The sequence below is a fragment of the Trichoplusia ni genome, chromosome 13 (assembly GCF_003590095.1).
Source record: "Trichoplusia ni isolate ovarian cell line Hi5 chromosome 13, tn1, whole genome shotgun sequence".
Classification (NCBI taxonomy): Eukaryota; Metazoa; Arthropoda; class Insecta; order Lepidoptera; family Noctuidae; genus Trichoplusia; species Trichoplusia ni.
Window position 1 is genome coordinate 664,732 of NC_039490.1, and position 12,271 is coordinate 677,002.

At 37.3% G+C, this 12,271-nt stretch overlaps 2 protein-coding genes across 2 annotated transcripts in view; both read right to left on the bottom strand.

Annotated features, from left to right (window-relative positions):
- Positions 1-4,236, bottom strand: part of LOC113500165 (titin homolog) — a 151,231-nt gene extending 146,995 nt beyond the window's left edge. Inside the window, exon 1 of the mRNA XM_026880866.1 lies at positions 4,121-4,236. Within this exon, the coding sequence (XP_026736667.1) occupies positions 4,121-4,236 (116 nt within the window). The remainder of the gene's footprint in view (positions 1-4,120) is intronic.
- A 3,210-nt stretch (positions 4,237-7,446) lies between these two features.
- LOC113499874 (mitogen-activated protein kinase kinase kinase 12-like) overlaps positions 7,447-12,271 on the bottom strand; it is a 33,133-nt gene continuing 28,308 nt past the window's right edge. The window contains 1 exon segment of the mRNA XM_026880454.1: positions 7,447-11,077. Within this exon segment, the coding sequence (XP_026736255.1) occupies positions 10,660-11,077 (418 nt within the window). The 3' untranslated portion in view covers positions 7,447-10,659.

The window sequence follows — 12,271 nt, forward strand, 5'->3', positions numbered from 1 at the left end:
AAAACGCCGCCGCCCGCGCCCCTCACCATTGATACAAGGCTCGGACCGCGCTCGCAACAGAGCTGTGTTTCTAAAAAACTACGAATTGCATCATAATATTGAATTAAAATTGCATTTTAAATTTATTCAAATCTCAAATATACCTATATTTTTATCATGAACGTGTTCTAGTCATTGAATACATGAACTGGGCTGTTTTTGTAAGACGACTAAAAAATCACGGTGTATATTAGAAGAGATACTTATATTATAAAGAGGAAATATTTGATTGTTTGTTTGACATGAATAGGCTTCGAAACTACTGGACCGATTTGAAAAATTCTTTCACTGTTGAGAAGCTACATTAACCCCGCTGAACATAGGCTAAAATTTATTTAAAAAATATTAGGGTTCCGTAAGAAAATTGCGATATTGTAACCCAAGGTGTCATAACTTCATATATCTTGAAAACACGCGGACGAAGTCGCGGGCAACTGCTAGTTAGAGATATATTAACAGTCACGGCCAAATCGATTTTATTACAGCTCTTAGATACCGCAGAAGACTTTCATAATTAAATTCCAAATGTAAATTAATAAACTTTACGTTTCGTTACTTTTAAAATCCAAACTTCGCAAAATCCTAAGATTTTTCAGGGAACCCTATTTGTTACCTAATAGTTACCGGTAACCGTCTGACCCGTTCTATCATCGATCCTTTTCGAGCTTTTACCGCGATTCCTTTACTGATTTTTAGGATTTTATTTACATTAATTTTTCTATCGTTTACTGCAGTTTATCTAAGCAGGTACCTAAAGGGGTCAAGAGTGGCTCCAAGTGGTTCGTGTAGTGTGTATATTACACACGCAGCTGCAAGCCAGTTCTCTAATTTGACTTGGCTTGATACGCTACCGTGTTTTTAGATATAGGAAATTATTAAATTAAGATTTTGTTTAAGAGACTTTTCTTGTTGTAGTTGTCATTTGTTGTTGAAGACCTCTTGCTGTTGAAGGAATAAAAATATATCATACTTAATATTGAACTTGGCTCTTATTCCACATCTATGCTTATGATGGTGTTGGGTTTTACAGTAACAAATCTAATATATAAAATTCCCGTGTCACGATGTTAGTTACCGTACTCCTCTGAAACGGCTTTACCGATTTTTACCAAATTTTATATGCGTATTCAGTAGGTCTGAGAATAGAACAACATCTATTTTTCAAACCCCTAAGGGTTAAGGGTTGCTCACACAAAAAAAAATGTTTTTATTTTTATAATGTGGCATTAAAAATACATACAACTAGGAATAATTTAATAGGCAAAACGACGTTTGCTGGGTCAGCTAGTCAAAGAATAAAAGTCAGTCCGTAGAAAACCCACTATTTTTGAATTACATACCTATATGTATTTTGAAATAATGTGTATTCTCCTGACACTAGAGGATTATTCAAATCTAACCATTAGTTTGTCTCGCAACTCCAACGACGGTCGTCTCATGATTAAGGACTTTAGTTAGATCCAGGAATCGTTGGGCTATTCTAGTAAAAACACGCATATAAAACCGTTATTAGATTAATAAATCGTTCCTAGATTACCGCGTTTAAACAAACAAACTCCTTAGCTCATTACAATACAGTACAGATAACAAAAAAACGTAGATCGGGTCAGTGCGTTGGCATAAAACAAAATCCGTACATAAAAAAAAATGAATCTAAATTATGGAAGCATGGCCATTGTAGGGCATGTCAGTGAACGAAAATAGATTTTGCGTGTCGAGCCTCACTCAGTTGCCGTTTCACTAGTTCGGGCCAACAGTCAACAAAACAAAACAACACAACAGGTGTTTGAAACAGTTCGTATCTGTAAAAATACGGGCCAAGTCCGAGACGGATTCGCGCATAATTTCGTAAAACCTATAGACATTCAATCGAAAGTTCGTAAAAATAATCCAATTGCTTAAATTTAAGATTATCTGTCTTTGTAAACGTTTTCCCGTATAAAATATTTCTGGGGAATATCTGGTGAAGAAAGGCTGGACTTCTCTTAACATTTAGGGGATGAAAAATAGATATTGTCTAATTGTCAATTTGCACCATATACGACTGTATCTTTTGATTGAGTTGACTTTGAAGTTTGTTTTCTTTAGCTCGATAGCTACACGTCACCCTGAGGGTTTTACTGACAGACAGACGGACAAAACATTAATCCTTTAAAGGTTCCATTTTTTCTTTTGAGCCCAAAAACTACCATCATTTTGAAAGTTTCGCTAAACGGGGACAGGTCCGAAAACTCACGGAGATGTTTTGCTTGAAACAACAATAGTGCAACATAAACTAAATTGAAGCATAACCTTACATCCTACTAATATTTTACCGTAAAAGATTGGGAGGATGTTACAATGTATTCAAGCAAAAACTAATGAATAGATTTTGATGAGTGACGATGAAGAGATTATAGCCTGAAATAAAAGAGTAGTTTTTATTAGATAACAAAGATATTGTTTTGCCATGATCTACGTGCTGATTGTCTACATTCTGTGGTTAGTGACCCTGACTGCTATAGCCTAGTCGTGGGTTCGATTCCCAACCAGGATAAATATTTGTGTGATGAGCAGGATCATTTGTTCTGTGTCTGGGTATAGTGTTTCTATTTAATGTACGTTTTAGAAATATATGAGCATGTTTATCTAATTTTGAGATTAGATGGCGTTGTGTGAAAGATATGGAATATTATTATTACCAAACTTAACGCATTGGCTGCCAAAGAATAACCTGTGTTTTGTTTGTCGACCACATGTGAGATATATTGCGCTTAAGGATTTACCTAAAAGGTGTTATTTCACATATGCCTGCAGTAGGCACATGACTTTCAGATCTCAGTTTAAGGTGGTGCGCGATTTTTAAATGCTTTTTCTCTGTTAAGAAACTGTCTACAACGCTTGTTAAAGTCTACATTACCCATCACAGCGTTGTTACGTAAGAGAAAATAATAGAAAAATACGGTTATCCTGCTGTCATGTTAACTAGAGCGAGTTCTACGAAAAAACTGGGTTTACGAGCTTTTAAATGTATTTGTTTACACATCAAATAAAATAAAATAAACAAGCGTAGATATAAAAGGTTAATATTTTAATGAAAATGAATGATAGAAATTGGAATCGCGCAGTTTGCTGTAATATTAGTATTTCGGTGTGATTGAAATCGTCGTAAAAGCTATTTGTTCGGAAACACCTTTCAAATACAATCACAGTGAAGTCACATAATATACCTAAAGCAACGGAATACACTACCTACGTCTTGGCTCAATGCAAAATAAAATTTAACAAATGGAATTAAATTCTAATTTTGCGAAACACAAACAAGTGGTCATTGTCAAGCGGCCAGCTCTATCTAAACAGTAAGCTACGTTTGTTCTCCGGAAGCCGTGATATCACACATCTGGTTTTGGCTAATGCTTGTCAGGCCTCAGTGTCGTCATCGGCGAGGTCTGCTCACCTCCAGGCAACACTGTATCATGTTAGTTATTACCTACATTATGCACAACACGCTGGACCATTATGAAAATACAGGTTGCTCTAGTTCAGATAATACATGAGCGTGCACTCGCATACCTATTGACCACGAGCATCGAGAAAGTGTTTAGCTCCAGAATATTGGCAAACGGCACTATTACTCATACGACACATGTAGGTACAGTTGTTGTACACACCACACACACATAAACACCCCGAATGTATCTATCGATCAATAGCGAATCACGTTGAACAGCAAAAAAACTGCAACACTAACAAACGTTTTATGGCCGCATTAAACTTTATAAAAATATAATAAACATTACACATTCTCGCTCGCCACGGTCAAACGTAAAACTCTGCATCCCGTTTTTATTTTTAATAAAACGCCTCGTGCATGCACTAGTTCCTAGACTTGACATTTTTCTATTACGAAATGCCCCAAATTATAATAACAGTTAGCGGCGAAGTGTCAAGTGTCTTAGCTAGCTTCCTGGTGTTGTATTTATAATCGACACACGAAAAACAAACAACGCTTGCCGGCGCGACGCAGGCGCCGATCCCGTCCCACCTAACCTATATGCTAGCGGCGGGAGTGCGCGAGTGGATAAGAGCTGGAGTCACGTACCATGTGTAGGTGAGCGGCGGCGTGCCGCTGGGCAGCGGCAGCAGCAGCGTGGCGCGGGCGCCGGGCGCGGCTCGCACCACGGGCGGCGCTCCGCCCGGGAAGGCGGGGGGCTGCATAGGGCTGCGGTCCTCTCGCGGCGCGCGCGGCTCGCCGTGTGCGCGCCGCCGAGCGCCCGCGCCGCAAAGCTAAAAATAATACCGAAAAATGTAACGCGCGCGCCACTCAAATTCGTAACACGCGAATATTTCGCCAATACCACTGGTATGCTCGCATTCTGTATGAAATCAGCTGATCGACGGACTCGCCGGTTTTTAGACGAATTCTTTATCTGTTTTTTCTGTATTAGGCAGATAGGTGTGCAAAGTTCATAACCAAAATCACGGTCAAAAACAAGTTAGTAAAAGTAAGTACCTACCTATTACAAAAATATTACCAACATACATTGTACTTACTTATAGCTCCACCTGAAACATCTCACAGAGCTCGAGCAATTCCCCCTTTTCCACAAAATTATTCAGAAATCTTTTAGCGCACATTTAATTAAAATTAGTAATTTTAAATCTCTTCCTGCTAAAACTGCCATGAAATTCCTAAACAAAAACAAGTTTAAAGGGAATCTTCTTTCTAGCAGGACCAAACTGGTAATTTAGACATTTCAAAACAATTTAAAATTTTACGTCACATGGTCAATTAAAGTAATAGTTATTATCTAAATGTAAGTGAAACTCTACAAAGGCTCTTGTTGAATAACTTTGTTTTCTATTGCAATATGTTATAACACGCGACGTTGCTCAGTTAATCAGTCAGGCGTTGCAGTTACACTTTGTGATAACGGAGGCAAAGCTCATGACTAATTTTCGTTTTTATAGACACCTTCTGTTAACATAGTCAAAGGCGATACAATTATGATGCAAAACAGCAAAATTTTTACCTGTGAGATGTCAAGACAGGTGATGTTAATTACGTTTACGGTTTTAATGATTTATTTTCATGATAATTTAATGAAGGTACTTTACAAATCAAGTTTAAATATAGTGTGATGATTACATTCGGAAAAAAGTTGCTGAGTTACAGACAGACATGACATGATGTTCCATAAGGTTCCCTTTTTACTTTTGGCTACAGAACCCTAAAAAGCGCGTATTACCGATCTGTTTTGTTCAGTTCAGGTGTGTTTACAACTTTCTTCATTCCACATTAATTTATAATTCCCTTCTGAAATAATTGTAAGTCTTGACGAATACTTAAATGTACGGTACCCTACCAATGGCAGGCTACCATACCTTACGTTAGGTATTTCCTCACTAGACAGACGCCTTGGTGTCAGACTCCCACTCGCACTTGAACTATTTATTCGCTTAGAAGAAAGGACTCCTATAGGTGACACTAAAACAAACAAGTAAGGTGGGACATAATAGTCTTACGGAAACAATAAGCGGGAAGACGTCTGTAAATTAAATGAATGCTAAGCGGTCCCGTTTCAATATAGTTTTACATCGTCGTGATAGGAACTTTTAAGTTTTGTACCTACTACTTTTAAGTCACAGGGACCAACGCATACCACTATTAATAATAATTATAAAGCCTGAAGTTTATAGTTTGTTTTGTTGTCTCTAAACGGCTAAACAGCTTATCAAATTTTGATGAAGTTTGAATTAAAACAAAATGGTGTTACATTTAGCCTTAGTTTTCATTCGCGAGTAAAGCTTTTGGGTTGCTGTTTTCAGGTTTTATGATAGCACTCATACACTCGAATATTAGTGTTAATGGAGAGCTAGACTTGGCTGTCATATTGCCTACATTTGTATGAATAACTGAACCGGGACCAAAAAGATGTTGTAACCACTAGTTGACCTGATTACAACAGCATCAGTGCTGGTGTTATGGAACACAAAACAGACATCTTGTATTCGGAATAGCTATCTACCAACTACCTACTTTACTATTTATAAACGAACATTTTGCGATATTTCTATCAAAATGTTAATTTGTATAATATAATAAATTTTATTTAAATGCTTCTAGTATAGGTACAACGGTTATTTAAATATTACAAAACAGACAATAAAATTCTAATAAGGCTAGCTGTAGCCTACGGGTCCGCTCGGTACGAGCTATCCCATGTGTTAATCCAGGTTATAAACTATCGTTGTATCAAGTTTCGTCTAAATCTGTTCGGTGGTTTTTGCGTGAAAGAGTGACAAACATCAATACACGGGAACTTTCAAGTTTTATGTAAGTATAGACTACAAGTATTTATTTACTTTCACGTGTATTAGTCTATAATTAAATCTTACAATTGAAATGAAACGACTTTTACGGATTTTATCGCGGTTTAATTTTTGGTTTTAGTTCCCGACGTTTCGACGGCTTTGCAGGTATCATGGTCACGGGCAGACTGAGATGGTGTTCGTCTTGACAGAAGATGCTGCTCGTTCTACCTTCATATTTTTAATTAATTATTTATGGTCCGACCTACGCAGTATGAGCTCACTGTGTCGTGATGTCTTGCAGCGCTGCTCTTGGGTTTAGCCTTGAGTTTTTGTATTATTGGGTTCCAAGTAGGTGATATCTTCCAGCCATCTTCTTTATTGAAATTAGGGTGTTTTTTAATAATCGCGATAAAATCCGTAAAAGTCCTTTCATTTCAATGTCTAACATTCACGTAAACCTAAGAAACCACTATAAATCTTACAACTTACATTTGACCTACTTCCAGGTATTGCTTGAGCTAAAATTTTAATAGCTTCTTATGTTAGTATTGGGAGACAGTGCAATATTATATGTAGATCTAATCTGATGGCTGACCTGGAGCGTGGACATGGGGGCCACTATCAGTCCATTGAAATGTTACCTTTGGTGTTGCGTTTTTTAGAGGACTCAATTTTATTTATCTGATGGGGTAGGGGGGTGTGAGTGTAAAGCTAAAACCAAGTGTGGAGTTGGTCTTGGCCCACAGTGACATTAGTGCCAATCGGAATGGTTTTTACGATATATCCGTTAAACTATTAAGTGATCAAAAATAAATGGTCCCATTATTTTGCAAATTAAATTCTTTACAAGTTTGGTTCAGCAGGTGTAGGTACGTTTAGGTTTTTGTCGTAGAACTATATATAAAAGAGTTATAAGCGAAAGTCGCTAATTATTTTATTCAATAAGTTAATAATTTTATTTAGCTTAAGTATGTGTATAATAATACTTACAGAATAACTTACCATCCACGTCGAGCTCGCTTTTCGCCATTTTTGACCATTAGTTACTAACTACATCATTAGTTTTTTTTTATAAATACTGAAACTAGATACAACAAAGGCAAAAAACAACAGACTATTGATAATAATATTTATTTCCATACAATGACATACATATTTCGATTTTTTATACATATATATAGGTATATATTTAAGTAGATTATAAATCAGACTAAACTATTCCAGGGCCAGGGGTGAACTCATTAAACATAACTGAGCAATAAATGTACAAATTAAATATAAGTTACGAACTAAAATCTAGGACTTACAGACCCTGGGAACAATCATAATTGAAATTCGATATCACTAGAAGCTGAAGAGACCAGTTACAACTTGGCTCGAGTGTGAATACAGTACGCACTTGATGGTCGTACGCCGCAGCTAGCTCGGCACTCTTCAGCCGCTTACAACCTTCTTTTACCAACCACAGCTGCTATAAATACTGGATAAGATTCCACCTCGCTTTGTAAGAATGCGAGTGATATCACTTGACGCGAGCTCTTAGGGCGTAGTGATGGAGTCTAACCTAAAGCAGTGTTTATAACAGTTGTGAAACCTAACAATACGTAGAGTTTAGAGGTCAGTGAGGTTTGGCTACAGGATGGCAAATTGGCACCGTCCAGCGTCCGTCTCAATAAAACATTTCATCTAAGTTGTACATGATCGAAATGTACAGCACGTAAAGAGTGCTGAGTACCAACAAATCTGAAGGCGCGAGTACAGTGCCAAAATGTCACAGTAACGAGTTATCAGTAAATAGTAAATAGTGTCAAAAATATCAGACTAAGTGCAGTCTATACATTTTCGTAGTTTTTATAAAAAAATAGTTTTACTTATAAATAAAGGTGAATCATGTGTACGATACCAGGTGTTAAAGCGAACTGGACGCGCGAGTCTCGTGACGTCGCTCGAAAGTCGACGCCAAACTAGGAATGTGTTGAAGGGTACCTCGGCCCAGTCCACACACGCTGGTATAGCAAACGGTTCCGCACATAAAAAATATAACCTAATAATACAAAAAATAAATGCAAACATTTCCGAGATCTATAATTTGGGACTAAGTCGTGTAAACTAAACATTACGACTAGGGAACTGCTTGGACAGCAGCCCGATCACTTTGTACGGAACCCGGATAATCGGTTCAAATAAATTAGTTAGTATATATAACACTAATGTCTTTGGTAACATATTTTTTGCGTATCGTAAGTTAAGTTCGCGAGACAATTTATAAAGACTAGCAGTCGTATACCTAAATCGATTCTAATTTTGGTTTGAAAGCGATAAAGAAAATTCGATAAAACATAAAATCAAACAAACGAAAAAAAAATATCACAATTAAAAAAAGATAATTGAATCACTAACATACAAGTAAGTAACCGATTTCAAATCCATATAACAAACATAGTCCAGTAAAGAAATATGTACAGTCGCGCATCGAGCATAGCTCATAAATGGTTTATCATAAAACAGTAGGATTTCTAGAAATTGATTAATTTAGTTGCAAGTTTACACAGCATACATCGCACGGCGTCACAAGATATGATGTTACATAACTATATATAAATTGATTTCAATAGAAACCACTAAATTATCTAAGAATAAACTACGATATTAAAAAGAAAACTAATTCGTTGTAAGTTTTAGGCCAGCGGAAATATAGCTTAAGCAAGAAATATATACTATTTAAACAAGTTTAAATACACAACAGCTATTACTCAGATATCGCAATGAGTGCAAGTAAGATTGTACCGGCTGTATAGAGCAGAAACCTGTTGTAATGATTCCATTTATCAGCTATGCCCGCATACGTAAACGACTATCAAAAACATATATTTAAAAACCAAATATATATAATCGCAACAGCACGTGAGCTATTATGCTAGAGTTTATTTACAGAGAAACCTGTACAAGCCGCAGTTCTAGTTTAGCTAAAAATGAACTATAAAACCAAGACTAAGCAGTGTCCAGGCAGTCAGGTTGCCTCAGATGGTATGGAGCAGTGCAATCGCGGCACGCTTAGCAAAAAATATGTTATAAAAATATTACGAGACATGAGTAGATCAATATCCTTTAGTTTAGTTACAAAAATAGGGACTATACCTAAATGGGGAGCGTGAGTGGCCGAAAGACGACTCGCCTCACGAAGTACATTCGGTTTCGTGCGAGGAGGGACTGACTCAGCCAGCCTCCTCCACCGAACTTTATACTTTACATAAAAAGCATTAAATCAAAATTATGCCTTTTTCGTTTTACTTAATATTAGAATAAACAAAATCAGTCACTTTATATGATATTTAATAATACTGTGGTATCGTTGCGCATCCTGTTTTGTCTATTGAAGAAATTTTGTATGAAATCCGTAAGACAGGAGTAACTTGTAGTGACAGACGCAAGTTATGTTGAATCAAATTGAGGAGTAAAATATATAATGGATAGTAACTGATTCATACATATACACATAATACATACTGTTTATTATCTTAACATTATCTACTTATTAACTAGCAGCGGACTGAATGTAATAACGATCGCAAATTCGCATCTTCAATATGCAAAGTCGCTAAAAGCTATAACCCCTGTTTCAAGTTCAATGAACTAGTGATTTAAGGTGTAGTTGAATCAGAGTAAGCGGAGTTCTGAACCAAAACATATATATATGGAAATTGGCAAGTTAGGCCAACCATTCAGTCCGCTAAACAAAGGGAGGAAAGGACCCATTTTCAAATTTTGACGATATTCTAAACACTAATATATGGAACTTATTATAAGAACATATATTATGTATGACATATTAAAGCCCGGTACAGTCGTCGACAGGATGGCCGCGAGACCGTTGCTACAGTTCTTCATTTAGAGAGCAACATAATAGAGCAATACCATCTCATACAAATGACACACATATTTTACTAACTAGAGGCATTATTCTTGGCGCAAGTAAAACAAGACCCTCTGCCGAAGTGATCGCAAGTTGTAACGCAACACCTTCACCTAATCTATCTTGTTAACAGCTAAACACATTTATCAGATTAATCAATTTGCGACGGGACAGCTGGAATTCATGTCTTCATTTTGCATGTAATCCTTTACTAAAAGGTTGATTGATATTCCTTAAATCAAAAACATCTAGACATTGAGTATTTTTTTGGGTTTTTTATATTGGGAACACAGCTTAATCTATGAGACTCGGTAACACTTAAGTTGATAGACAGAGATTCCTGAAGGTGGTCCTTTCCTGACACGACTACGAAGGAGGGGGGGGAGGCTAACATAGTGTTGTTGTGTGCGCGCTTACACGTGCGCGATGTCGGGGATGTTATTGCGGTAGTTGTCGAAACGCCTACCTTTGGGCTTGATGTCTATGTTCCCGTTCTGCTCGACGACGGTGTCCTTCATCTTGACGGGCAAGTTGTTGTTCTCAGCGCTCTGTGCGGCGCTGGTCTTGCACATGCAGGTCACGTCCTTCATGACCTTGCTGACGGCGCTCTCGGGCACGGCCACCGACACCGTCTTGCAAGCGCCCTTCTCGTTAAAGCTCACGATCACCTGCGACGGCTCCTTCTTCTCCTTGTCCTTCTTGAAAAAGCGGCGCCGCGAGTCCATTAACGGTAGCATCGGCATGTCACTCGAGGTTTCTGTCGTCGGTTGGTGGTGATATTTGAGGTTGCGGCGGATTCCGCAACGGCAGGCTTTCAGAGCGAGTTCTCGCCTGTCAACAAAAGCTCATTTAGAGTGATGTTTCTGCCCTATTATATTGACTACACTGCGATGTTTTGTGGAAATATATATCTTTATGTTATTTTAATTTATCCTATTTGTGTTCAATAGACCATTAATCGAGGAAGGTTTGAGGCTATATAACATAACGCTGCAACTAATAGGAGCGAAGATACAATGGAAAAATGTATCAAAAACGGGGAAAAATATTAATCTTCGAGGGCTTTCATCTTCTAACCACGGGGACGAAGTCGCGGGCAACAGCTATTTTTTAAATATAACAATTAACTAACTATAACGGGGATCGTGCGTTACCAGCGATAGGTCCACAAATTAATCGCATAGTACAACTATTATATTATTTCAATTGTAGACGCTGGTCGTTTAAAGGTAATATCAGTTTGAAGTTGAACATATTGTTATCTTCTTCTAATATATAAAATTCCCGTGTCACGATGTTAGTTACCGTACTCCTCCGAAACGACTTAACCGATTTTTACCAATCTTTATATGCGTATTCAGTGGATCTGAGAATCGACTAACACCTAATTTTCATACCCCTAAGTGATAAGGGTTCGTCACACTAAAAAAAATATTTTGATTTTTGGACGATATTGTTTGTTTTTATTTTTTTTATAATGTAGCATTAAAAATACATACATACGTCTAGAAAAAAAATCGGCAAAACAACGTTTCCTGGGTCAGCTAGTATAGTTATAATCTTTACGCTAAGGTGTAAAAAACAGGTTTAGCCTTGAAGCCAAAACAATCCAGAGATGTAGCCTCGAGGGCTTTGTCGTTGTTTCTAAAACTGAACGAATTACTAAACGGGTATTTATTTCAACAGGAGAATTAACGTAAACAAATAATTCTATTTAAAAGTTTCTTAGCCACCACAAAACTGACATAGGAAGTATAATGTATCCACACAGATAGTACACTATTTACAATGTTGAATCGAAGATAGTATTCCGTAATGGATCCACATGCAACAAACAGATTGACTGGTCTGGCTGGGTATTACAGGCTGAAGGATGGTATAGTAAGGCGAGCCAGAAATGAATGGCTTTCAACGATCAATAAAGTTGTGACAGTCGAGAGCAAAGGATTATGTGCCTACTGTTGGACGGGACTGACCTCTGACTCTAGGCTCTAAAGCGTATTCATCAGTCTATTACATCTTTGG